Genomic DNA, 13,782 nt, shown 5'->3' on the forward strand with positions numbered 1-13,782 from the left:
TCTCAACCCTTTTGAAAAAAACATCGGCAATTTTCTTCTCCAACCCCTTTGAAAGAAGATGAGTTTTAGTTTCAGTTTTTCTTTATTGCCATCATCATCTATTTAGCTTGTTTTCTAAAATGTAAAATGTAGAAAATGTTTTAACTATGTTAAGTGCTTTGTCAAACTTAAAATAATATATAAATGTCACTTATTGTAATTTTTATGAGCTAATTAGATACAACAAGACTTTTTGGAAGAAAATGTTAAGGATTTCTCATTGAAGAAAATTGAAAATTTCTAAAGAGGTATAGCAAATATAAAACTATGGGAAACTTTTTGCAATGGTTTGTTTAGGAAGTATACTTGTAATGTTCTTGGTGGTTTTCTGGAGGTCTTGGAGCAACCTTCCTTTCAGCAAATTAATCACCACAAGAATAGCCAGGTGTTAAAGCCCAAATCTTTTATTACCTCCTTCACTATCTAGTTTCCTTGCCTGGGGCCTGGGCCAGGAGGGAGAGTCTTTTAGACCTGCCTTGGTCTCAGTCAGGGAAGTTCAGGAGGCCAGCCACCAAGAGGCTGATGAAGATGGAATGAATCTTTTTCTTTGGCTTTGAGAGTGTGAGCTCCTGCCTACAGTCCTCTGTCTTCTCTGGCTTTGATTGAATCTGGCTCTTAGTCCTCGCTTATGTGCTCTACACTGAGTATAAAACAATCACTATATCACTAAGAAACCATTATTTGTTGTAAGATTAAATAAATCATACTGAACTTAGAGAACTATTAATCACAGAGTTCTGGCCCATAACATATACTAATGAAATATTTCTTTTGGAAACTATATAACACAGAGTTCAAGTATGATTTCTCATTCATTTCAAAGTGGTTAGCTTTGGGATAACATAACACAGTTATGTGCAACTATTCATTAGTGAAAATTTCTTGTGAATTAAGTTGAGGAGAATTTTATATTTTTGCCTGCCTGCAGTTTGGATTTCCTTCACAGGCTAATTGTACAACATTTCAGAGTCCGATTCTTTTTGTACAGCAAAATAACTGTTTGGTCATGTATATTTATTGTGTATCTAATTTATACTCTAATATATTTAACATCTACTGGTCATCCTGCCATCTAGGGGAGGGGGTAAGGAGGGGAAAAATTGGAACAAAAGGTTTGTCAATGTTGTAAAATTACCCATACATATAATTTGTAAATAAAAAGCTATGAAATTTAAAAAAAAAAAGATACTTAAAAAAAGTTGAGGAGAATTTGAATAGATTATTTGCCTATTTTTTCATTTAAAATAGATTAATAAGTCTGAATGAAAACATTTTTAATAGTTAAATTAATTTTTATACTTTACATAGTACAAGACTTAGCTAGTTAGTTAGCCAAAGGATCTTTAGTTTAATAAATTGGCTTTTAGAACTTCATAATATATCCAAAAATGAACTTTCTGAAATTACTTTCCTTTTAAAGTTCTTGCGAGAGACTTAGAGAGTGTTCTTGTATCACTCACACTTGGAGGTGAGCAATATGATCCTTAAAAGGCTGCTTAGATTCCCAGGGGACTGCCAAATTCCACTGATGCTTCCAGTGAGATGATGTCTATGTGCAGCCCCTGCTGTTTGGTCACTCACCCATCACCACAGGACTTTGAGATCGGTAGAAATGGTTAAATGGTCTGGTAATATCTTGTGATTTGTGGGTAAATTGGTTTTAAGTAACACAGAGTTGGAAGGAGTTATTAGCCTCACTCTCTTTTCTAGAGTCACATTGTCCAGTAGTATAGGTCAAAGTCAAGACAACTGGTGATGACTTGCGATGCAGTGGATAACTGTGGCATCTTCAATGTCTAATCAAGCTCTAACTGCTCCTAGGCACCTGTTTCATCTGCCTTCATGGCCATTGGAACAAATTGTCTCTTCCCATTCCACCAAAGAAAATCTTCACATATTTGGGGTAGACACCTGATCCTGTGGTTACCCTCAACCTGGTTTAGCCTGTCTGCCAATACGATTTACTGGGGTGTGGCTCCTGTATATGCTACAGCTTCTTGGAGCCACAGATGAGAATTAGGTGCATCAGGTAGACAGCGAATGTGGAGAGAAGTCCTCGCTCCAGAAGTATTAGACTTCCTAAAACACATTCTACATCTCTTTTAAGTATTACTGACTGAGAGATTGCCAAGATAGCCAGTTTTAAATTATGAGATGATTTGTGTTATGAAAAAGTATATAATTTTGTATGATACATAACAAATTGACTTTATAACCTCATTAAGTTTTTGAAATAAGTGGTAATGATTGACCTATTTAATAGGGAAGCTTGCAGTTTATACTTATAAAACAAATGACTTGACGGGATATTAAGAAATAGTTAGGTCTGGGTCCTGCCTATCAGCAATATTTACTGAAAGTATTTTAAGCCTTAAATATCCCCTTGGAACTGTGGTTGAATAGGTATAATGTTCCTCATGTTGCTCATGATCAGCAACCAACTTTTGTGTGTGACTGATAGAGCTCAGCACTTGGACCTGCTATTTTGTTCTACAAAAAAAAAAAAAAAAAGCCTCTAATTTAGTGAGCAAACATGTTGCTATCAAAACTCTCAGCATAGATGTAATTTACTGATTATTAGTCTTCTGGTAAATTAATTTCCAGGCTCTGCAATCTGTGTAATAAATTGTCTTTGGTAAGAAGGGATTGGATTTGTCAGTTCTTGACTGGTTGCTATCATCTGGCTCCTGTTATCATTGTATAACTTTTCATAGTGATCTTAGGTGAAAGACCAGCAAATTCAAATGCTAGGAAGAATGTAAAATATAGCATAATTGCAAAGGGTATAAAGTTTGAAGGGCAGTTGTAGCCTTATTGCTAAGGGACTATAGTGAGAGACTGAACAAATTTCTATATTGTGAATAATCTATCAGATAATAACAATAGCATTTATATACTGCTTTAAAATTTGCCAAAGTGCTTTATAATTGTTACCTCATTTGATCCTTACAATAATCCCAGAAAATAGTAGTAGTTGTCTTCATTTTGTAGATGAGAAATTGAAGCAGAGAGGAGTTAAATAAAATCGCCTCGTATCATATAGCTAGCTAGGAAGTATCTAAAACTAAGTTTGAAGTTCAGTATTTTCAGTGTTATATTTTGTTTTCCTGTGGGGCATCTTTATTTTGTGACTTCTTAAAAAGCATAGTATGCTGTAGCATATTCTTCCTGGTGTATAAAAATACTCAATACATTAAGGTTTTCATTTAAGTTTCTAAGCTCTTCTTTAAAAATAAAAAACAAAAAAAAAAGATGTAAATCTGAAGACACAAAATTAAAACATTACGTGGGGGGGAGTATATGAAAGGTATCCATTTTAAAATTGTTTCAGACGTTGACTTTTTCTATTATTTTCTCTTTAAAAATGATTTAAAAATCATTCAATTGTCAGAAATGAGACACTTATTTAAAGATTATTTTAAATCTAAATTATTAAGGAACCACTGTCAAATGAATTGATAAAGTATTTTTAAATTACAATGTAGGTCATTGAAAATATTATGAAATTTATTAACATTAATTTTGTAGGCAACTTCTAATAGCAGATGTATTTCATGACATTTGTTACTTTAAACAGAAATACCTATCCTTCTGGATTTCTCTCTAATAGATCTCTCTGACCTACTTTTCTGTTTTTTTTTTTTTTTAAACTTATCCTAGTGAATCAAAATGTCAGATCCCTATGGTAAAGGTCATGAACCACTTTTCTCAAAACAATATTTTGAAATGTAAAAAAACATACACAGGATTTTAATGGAAACCAGAGTAGTTTCCAGACTACTGTTACAAACACAGTAGCGAAAATAAAATTTAATTTTTTTCCCATCCAGATTCATGGCCTTTCTGAAATCTTAATCCCAGCAATTCAAGAACTCCTAAAGAATTTTGTGATAAATGGAATTAGGTTGGGAAAGTGTTTATTGTTTATTTTCTTTTAGTACTTTTGATTTCAAATATCCTTTAAAGATAGCATCTTTTGGAATCAGTAAAGCTTTTAAAAATAAGTAAGGTGACAAAGAAAAATAAATAGTTGTGCAATGCTTCCTAATAATGACTTGATATAATTCTCCAAACTGTCTAGTTCTAGATCAGTAACTACACCATCATAGTTACTGATGATTTGAAATATTTCTTGTACAGTTTTGTGTTGTTTTTTTTTTATTTGCCACCTCTTCTTAATCTCTACTAATGTTAAGTCCCTACCATTTTTGTCTTTTATTGTGCACAAAACATTGCTTTGATATCTCTAATTATTTTGAATAAATCTCTCATCTTTCCTATTCTATTATTTTCTTCTATTTCCTCGAATTGCTCACTTGAAAAAACCTCCTTATCTCTCCTTGGTAGTTTCTGGAATTATATATTAACTAGGGTTTATCTTTCTCTTCCTCCTTTATTTTTCATTTTTTTTTTCTTTCTTTAGCTATTTATAAAACTTATCAGACAACCATTTTGCTTTTAAGCTTTTTCTTTGGAATGTTTTTTGTTTCTGCCTCTTGCACAATATTTTAACTTCATGCCATAGTGCTTTGGGTACTTTTCTACCAGATCTAATTCCTTAAATCTATTCGTTACTTCTATTTCATATACATAAGGGATGTTATTTTATGCCTAGGAGATCTGGTGGTTTTCCCTACTTTCTTCAATTTAAGTTTGAACTTTGCAATCAGAAGCTTATGATTTGAGCTAATCAGTTTCAGATCTTGTTTTAACTGACTAGCTTTTCCACCTTTAGCTGCAAAGTATATAATAAGTTTTATTTTAGTATTGACCATCTAATAATGGCCATGTGTAGAATTGGTTTTCTGGTTGTTGAAAAAGAATGTTATCTTGACAAAACTGTTAGTCTTCCCTTCTTCATTTTGTAGTACAAAGCCAAACCTATTTATTATTCCAAACACCCAAGAAGAATGTGAGATTTTTTTTGGGGGGGGGGGAAGGGAGATGATATTTCTAGAAGATGTTGTACGTCTTCATAAAAACCAATCAACTTTGGCCTCTTTGGCATCAGTGATTGGAGAATATTCTTGTTTTACTATGATGTCGAACAGTATGCCTTGGCTTTGGACAGATATCATTTTGTCATTTTTAAAAATTATATCCTAATACTGCTTTTCTCACTTTTATTATCTGAAGGCTACTCCATTTCTTCCAAGGGATACTTGCCCACAGTATTAGATGCTTTGATCACCTGAATTAAATTTGTCTTTTCTTATTCATTTAAGTTATTAATTAATTTCTTTCCATTTCCTATTTGATGACATTTTTAGCTTACTTTGGTTAATTCAGGTTCCTCTGAAATAATGTTCTTTATGACTTTGGACTTTCCTTTCATCACCAGACAGATCCACAGTTGAGCTTCTTTCTGGAGCTCTTTGTGATTGTTCGTCACTCTTCACCAATAATGTGTTGTATGCCTTCTGATTTAATGTCATATCTTTTATCATTTGAATATTTTCCATGGAGTTTTCTTGGCAAGGATGTTGGAATAGTCCTTTCCTTTTTTTAGTGAATCATCTTTTGTCATAACTTTCCACTATAGCCTGTCTATCTTGTTAAAAGATAGCATGAAAGAGCTGACAATATTTTACTGAACTATTACTAACCCCTCTTTCATGACAGGGCAGTGATTCAGGAAGAAATCTGGACTACCTAAAGATCTTTCCCTCACCTTTTGCTTCTCTTAGGTTAATCTTGTGAGTTCTAGGTGATTGTTTCTTAGTCTTTTCCCACTAGAAATGTGATAGGCATATTACTCTCCAGCTTTTACCCCTCAGAAAGACTAGGATTTATTTTTGTCACTTTATCCTTTCTCTTCTGTTGTAGCTATTACCCAGATGATAATTTTCCAGCTGCATTTTGTCCTCCAATTGTTCTAATTTAATGAAAGATTTTGTGTCATGATTAAGTATGAAAGGGAGAGAATAAAAAAGTTTTGTGGAGAAAAAGAATGAATCCTTAAAAAAATAAAAATGGCTCTTGTCTTAGCGCACTGGAGAACACTTGTTTATTCTTATACCATTTGATCTACCTGAGGAAAACTTTATTTTAGGTGGTCGAAATACATTTTTGTTGCATGCAGAATTAGTATTTTAATTGTTTATAGTGGAGAATCAATTTTAGAATGGCAAATGACAATGACAAATTAGGATTTTAAAAAATGTAACAATGTTATTGCTATTGAATGGAAACATTTTTGTACTAAAACATCATATACCACTTAAGATATAACTGCCTCATAAAAATAACTTAGCATTCTATTAACTGTTTTTTTGTAGACTCCAGAGAAGAAACAGTCAGAACCATCCAGAGGAAGAAAGAGGAAAGCAGAAAACCAAAGTGAAAGCAGTCAGGGTGAGTTACACAATACTCTTTGAGAACCAAATAAGTATTGGTTATTAATAACTTTGACCTTGTTGTAAAATGTATGCTTTAAGATTTAGTTTGTGGAACTAGTAATTATTTTATGTTCCTGTGACTCTGAAGCTTCTTTTTTCTTATTTTAGCATATGAGCCCTCTTATACATGATGTCAAGAAATGGGACTTTGTTAGGCTATTCATTCATTCTGCTCAGATTTCACTTTGCTTCTTTTCCAGTCTTGTCCCTGGAATTTTGCAGTTAAATTTTAAATTGTCTTCTCTTATTGAATCCCTTGCTTCCTTTTTCTATCATCACTTGAAGTGAGGTGCTCTTTTTCTTATTCCCTAGTTGATGCTCCGTCTCATTCTCCACACAAACATTTCCAGATTATACCTTTTTCCCCCAAGCTTTCCACTTTTTTCTTAGCTGAGGACTTTGCCTTATACCTTACTGAGTAATTAAGGCTATTTGACAATGTGACTTCTTTTTTCCCCCTTACTATCAGGACTCCTTATCATCCCCACTCCCTCCTTCTTTGCCCTCATTTCTCACAGTGAGGTAGCGCTTAACCTTGTTGAGGCCAATCCTCTTCCATGTGCCCTTGACTCTATCCCTTTCTGTCTTTATCATATTTCATTCTTTCTTCTCTCTCACTTCTTTCTCCTCCTTTCCCTTCTCACTTTTCTCTCTCTTCACTCTTTTCATTCTCTTTGGACTCCTTTCTCTTTTCTTCTCATCACACTTTCTAATCCAATGCAACCTGATTTCTAGCTGTGTCACTGAGCTCAAGCTGCTTTCTTCAATTATCAGGGATTTCTTAAGTGCCAAATCTAATGTTCTTTTTTTAGTGCTCATCCTTCTCAACCACCCTCTTCTGAATATTCTCTTTTCCCTGGGCTGTTGTGGTACCACTCTCTACTGTTTCTCCTATCTAAATATACTCTCTCTTGCAGTCTCATCATCCATATTATTCCCCTGAATTGTTGGTGTTCTCTAAGACTCAGTCCTGAGTGTTTCTTTCTTTTTTTGGTAACCCTATCGATTTATTTGTTTAGTTATTATGCCTGTAATCATGAATTTTCTATGTCCTAGGTCCAGTCACACCCTAGAGCTTTGATCCTTCATTATCCATTTAGATATTTAAAATTTTTCAGCAATATCAAACTCCACATGCTCATACAGAACTTACTATTTTCCACTCCTCACCTACTGTTCTTCCATTCTTTCATTCTGCTGGGTTTGTAACAACTGCTTTAACTATAATTCCTCATCTCCTTTAATCCCTGTAACTAAGCAGTTATCAGATCTTGCCATTTTTACTTCCACAATATTTCTTGTCTCTGATTTCTTATTTCTGCTCACATAGCTACCACGTTAATTCAGGTCTTCCTTACCTTTTCCATAGATTATTGCAATATTTTCCTCCCTAATCTTCTTGCCTTCAGCATCTTTATATCTTTATTCTATTTTCTCTACTCTTACAAAAGTGCTTTTCTATAAGCATGGTGCTGACCTTGTTATTCCCCAACTCAGATTATACTGGTTTCTCATTGCTTTTAGAATAAGGTTTGAACTTTTTGTTTTCAAACTCATCACAACTTTGTATCTTTCTATCCTTTTATGTTGCCTGTACTCCCACACTTCGTGATTCAGTCCAACATATTTCTGTACCTATGCCTGTGCACTGATTGGTCACATGGAATATTTTCCAAGCTCCCTTCTATCTGGCAGAATCTCTTCCTTCATTCACCTTTAATCTCTACTACTCTATGAAGCTTTTCTTAGTTAAAACCCAAACTGCTACTACCTTTGTTCTGAAACTACTTTTTAAAATTTATTCTGTATATACTTAGAAATGTATTTGTTACCACCACTACAACACAATAAAGACTGTTTCCTTAATTATATTCACAATGCCTATCACAATGTTGGACTTGTAATTGTAATTAATAAATATTTATTAATTGTATCTATTATCTGATCTGCATGGTGATAAATTATTAGTTACTTCCTCATAATGATTTTGCCTTAAAGGCTAGGTAAATGAGATTAAATAAAACTTAAAATTGGAGTCTTATCTTCAACAAATAAATTGCTACCTAGTTGTTACTTTAGGGAAATTTGTAGTCCTTAATTTAAAAAAGAAAAACACCAAAACTGTTTTTCTAAATTATTTTTATTTCTTTTCCTCCAAAAAGATCCAGATAATTAATAACTTTTAAAATGAATGAAAGATAGCTTTTTTTTAATAGGGGGTGTGTGTGTGTATGTATGTGTGTATGTGTGTGTGTGTAGATATATATGTGTGTGTGTGTGTACACACACACACACACACACACACACACACACACACACACATACATACTAGTACTGTACTCAACATAGTACTTACTATAAATTGTTCTTTAAATCATAAAGGGTAACCCTATGATGATTAGCCAGAAAGTGTTCTTTTTGTCTAGAATCCAAATCTCCATGGAGTGTTAGCTTACTGTGAATATTTATCATTGAAATTAGATAATAGCAATATTAATTACTCAACATCTTGATGAGATTGTTCTCAGAATACTACTCAAAAACTGCATTTCTCATTAATATTAAGACATGTTTTTACAAGTGCTCTTCAGTTTGAAAAGTACTATACACATTGTCTCATTTTGTTCCTTAAATCAATCCTGTGAGGTAAGTGTTATCATTGTTGCTCCTATTTTCAAACTAGGAGTGTCACAAATTAAGTGACTTGCCTAGGGTCACACAGCTGGTAAGTGCCTGAGGTCAGGTTTGGATTTGGGCCCTCCTGACATATGCTGTCCATCACTTTTACTCTCTGTCTCCTAGTTGCCCTTTGGCACATTAGACAGGGTGTGGAATGGTTTTCTATTTACTGAGTTTCATTCTCCTATTTTACAGTGGTTTAATTTTCTTTAGTTCTGATAGATTTCTTATTCAGTAATTATTGGAGTTTTAATGATATTCACTAATTTAAATTTAGGGAATCATGTAAAATAATTTTCAGTCTCTTGTTTTATTCATGTTTTTCAGTTTATATGCTTATTTTTTCTTTCCAGTCTAATTTGACAAGCACCTACTATGTGTGAGATTAAGAATGGAAAGAGAAAATAAAATCTGTCCTGCTATTGATGGGCTCACATACATAAAGACTAAATAATTTTGCAGGACAAAGGGATCAGGAACAGCCTTCTGCATGAAGTGGCACTTCAGATTTTCTTCATAGGGACAGGATAAAATGCATTTCAGATCCATGTCAATGAAAAGACATTATAACAAGAGATGGAATGTCATCTGTTAGGAACAGCAGAGAGACCATTTTAGCTGAAAGATGGAGTAAGTGAAAGGAAGATTAATGTCCAGTATATCTGTGAAGATGGGCTAGAACCTAGTTAGAGATTAGGAAATATCAAGGATGAAAGTTTCTGTTTTATCCCAGGGCATTAGCGAGCCATTGGACTTGTGCTTTAGAAATATCATTTTGGCAACTCTATATAAAAGGATAGGAGAGTGGGGACACGAGGAAACCAACTGAACTTTTTGTAATTAGCAGATATGTTTGCAATTGTCAGTGAAAGTTAAATTTATATTAAATAACAAAGATACTTACTGGAAAGTAATAAATAGTACCCACCATAGCAGAGTTTTTCTCATTTAATCTTCTGTGAAACTACTCTTTATTCTAATTTGAGAAGGATACACAAAGTCCTGAGTAAAGTCTATTTTAATTGTTTTTTAATGTGTTAAAGAATTATATCAAGATTTCTTAAAGATATGCATAATAAAATATTAACTTTAGGACAAGTTGTCATATGTAGTTGTTTTTCTTATTAAAATTTTAATCTAATCATTTATTCTCCATACTTTTTATTTTATGACATACTAGCTTCATAGGAAAAGTATCTTGAAATTTATAATTCTAGGATTCTATTCATTTTACTCCCCCAAACAGAAAAAAAGCTTTACTTTAAGAAATAGGGAATTATACCCTATTGAATTTTTTTTTTTTGGCAGAAATAGGAAGCATTATATAATAACAATTTGAAAATATCTACTTTATTATATTTCATATATATTTCATGTTGGGCCTTTTTGTAATTTAGATAAATTAGATAATCATAAAACTTGAAAGTATTGAGTATATCTTAAGAAAATTTTGACTTTCATGTGATTTTATATACAGTATTTAAAAAAAATTTAAGAACTTGAAAATTACATTACCATTTCACAAAATAGAAAACATCATTAGGGTGAGTAGAATATAATGTTGCTATTTTATTCTTAAATGGATGGACAGTGCTTAACAAAAATCTCATTTTGAAACTTTTTTATCTTAGTTGAAAATTTACTTGAATTTTAAAAATTTGCTCATGTGTTCTTTTGGGGAGAGAAATACAATGGTTTGATAATTCTGAATAATTGAAAATATTTTAACTATGAACATTTTAGACAAAGTATTTTACAACTTTCTCATTCTTATGAGTTACTTGTTCATTAAATTTTGCTGAAGTTACAGACATGTAAAATGAAAGGATGATGAGTTGGCATTAGCTCTATTATGTAACTTTAGAGACCAAAACATAGAGATATTATATATTCCCCTTGTTAGATATTGTCCCCCTTCCACACACACCTTCAAAGAGGACATGGTAAATCTAAAATGATGAATTTGAAGTATTATTCAAACCTCCATCTTCTTGCATAAATTTCATTTTACTTTAGTATAATAATATTGGATTGTGTGATTCAGAATATTTTTCCGGAGCTAATAGAGTTCTTACTCCATTCTGTTAGTAATTCCTAGTAATAATGTGTAGGAATTATCACAGTGTATTTATGGAAACCACATTTAAATTTTGTTTATGTATAAAATAACCCACAATTTAAACATTTTTTAAAAGTCAAAATATCTTTGTACAAAATAGCCTCTGTATTTCAGCCCTTTAATTTTTTGGCTAAGCATAGATATGTCTATTTAACAGAGCATTTTTATTATAATATACAGGTATGAATTAGTTTGTTAGTATAAAATTGTCATTTGTGCCTTTTGTTCATTCTGATCTGTGCTTATGAACAATTAGAAGCTATAAACCAGTGTGAATTAATTGTAGTTTTATAACATGCTAATTTGCTCAGTGCTTATTTTTAAGTAATTAGTGTAATAGAATTTAATCTCCTAACATCATGTGTTTGTGTGAACTTCTAATGATTGGAACAATTACTTTAATTGACATGTTTTTACTAAAGTATGCCATTTGTCGTTTAAAAGCTTGCCATTATTATTTGGAATTCTTGAAGTAGAATCTAATTCCTTCAGAATGGACAAGTTTTGTTTTGTTTTCACTTATTGTATTTTCCTTTCCCACTTACATCCCCAATATCAATTAAATGAAGTATCAGGTATCCATATTCAATAAAAGTTTTAAGTTTCTTTAGAAATCTACTCCCTATAAGTTCACTTTTCTGACAAAATAGCCATGTGGTAGTCATTATCATTGTGTTTTAAATATGTGACACTTTTTTCTTCCTTCCTCCCTCCCTCTCTCTTTCCTTCCTTCCTCCCTCCTTTCCTTCTTTCCTTTCTTCCAACTTCCCTTCCTTCCTTCCTCCCTCCCTTCCCCCCTTCCTTCCTTTTTTCCTTCCATTCCTCTCTTCCGTTCCTTCATTCCATTCCTCTTTCCTTCTTTTCTTCTCTCCTTCCATTCCTCCTTCTTTCTTTCCTTCCTTCCCTTCCTTGTTTCCTTTTTCCCTCCCTCTTCCCTCTTTCCTTTTCTTTCCTTTCCTTACTTTCTTGCTTTTTTTTTCTTTCCTGCTTTTTTTCTTGCCTTTTTTTTGTTTGTTTGTTTGTTTGTTTTTTTTTTTTGTTTTGTTTTGTTTTTTTTTTTTTTTTTTTTTTTTAGGAAAAAGTATCGGGGGACGTGGCCACAAAATTAGTGACTATTTTGAAGTAAGTTTTTTAAGGATTCTTCCTGTTTTCTGAAATGATGTAATACTGCATTTGGCCAAGAATAATTCCTCTGAACTATATATTTCAATTATTGCTGTCTGAGAATTTTTATCATCATTGAAGCAACACTACTTGAGACATAGGTTTGAGAGTCGATTTCTGAGAACATTTCAGTAGTGTTAAACTAAAGTATTCTTCCTTTCAACTGCTAATATGGGGCATATATAAAAACTGGTAAGACAAGCACTATATTTTATTGCAAAATATTTTTTTTTATGAGAGAGAATGGGATTTCCTAGTATGGTAAAGATCATTGTTATCCAAACCCTCCAAAATTATTCTTCCTTCTGTTTTCCATATAAGCATTGAAGTGCCATGCCAGTGCCATGTCACTGTTTAGATGTGACCCTACATTCTTGAAAGCTATACACAGTATAACACAGGCTATGACAAGCCCTCCTAAACTGGAAAGATCAGTAATAGATGTGATTTGTACAAGGATCAGTGTACAGAAATATAGAGAGGCTCATCACTAGCCTGGCCATAGATTAATGTAACATTTCAAGACTATTCTCCACAATTATAGAATAATTGAGGTCTTTATCTTTTTGTGGAGAAGGATATCACAGAAGAAAATTACAGATCCTTAAAGAAATGCTTATACCAACCAAAGCATAACTGCTGTGTATATTGTGCTTTCATGTTTACAGAGTATTTTACATATATTCTCCTTTATATTCATGATATCATTATCCAACACCTACATGATAGGTGGTTTGTAAATATTTTTGGAATTTGTATGTCATCATTTGTTGAAGTTATAAGTCATCACCATGTAGATAGTTAATTATATTGTGCTCTTTTCTCTATACCATAAAAAGAAAAAGAAAGAAATTGAGGCTTGGAATATTAATTGACTTGCTGATGTGTCTGTATAGGAGTTGAGCCCAGGTCTAATTAAATTCTCATTCTACTTCTGAGTAGTAGTTCAATTCTCACTTAACTACTGAGTAGAGTATTCTCTACTCTAGTTCAATTTTCATTCTACTAATTTGCATTTGACACTTGAGCATATTAGTCACTGAGTGAACTGTTGCATAGACAAGATATTTAGAAAAGATTTAGAGAAATTTCCTAATAAATCACTTCTTTTTCACTGTTAACATTGTTTGGCTTGTTTATTTGATTTTTCGGGTAATAGCCCAGAAAAAAAGGTAATAAATTGAGATTGTTCCTTTCTCTGTTTTCATCAATGAACATAGTGAGCAGAAAGAGACAGGAGTTCTTGAGTTTGTATGCAGAAAAAAATACATCATATGATGTTCAGGTTTATATGCTGTTAAGAGTATTTATTAAGTGAGCCAGGTCTTTTAGTACTTTTGCATAGTAATATATCCATTAACGAGGAGTATGGCATGTCCTTTT

General features: G+C 32.5%; 1 protein-coding gene across 4 annotated transcripts in view; it reads left to right on the plus strand.

The window, feature by feature from the left end:
• The window catches only part of TLK1 (tousled like kinase 1), a 161,378-nt gene that overhangs the window by 85,006 nt on the left and 62,590 nt on the right, over positions 1–13,782 (plus strand). For 3 of the 4 annotated variants that reach the window (XM_051986183.1, XM_051986184.1, XM_051986185.1), the window contains 2 exons: positions 6,318–6,393; positions 12,311–12,357. In XM_051986183.1, coding sequence (XP_051842143.1) covers positions 6,318–6,393; positions 12,311–12,357 — 123 coding nt within the window. The remainder of the gene's footprint in view (positions 1–6,317; positions 6,394–12,310; positions 12,358–13,782) is intronic. The other variant, XM_051986186.1, reaches the window with a different exon arrangement.

The sequence above is a fragment of the Antechinus flavipes genome, chromosome 3 (assembly GCF_016432865.1).
Source record: "Antechinus flavipes isolate AdamAnt ecotype Samford, QLD, Australia chromosome 3, AdamAnt_v2, whole genome shotgun sequence".
Lineage (NCBI taxonomy): Eukaryota > Metazoa > Chordata > Mammalia > Dasyuromorphia > Dasyuridae > Antechinus > Antechinus flavipes.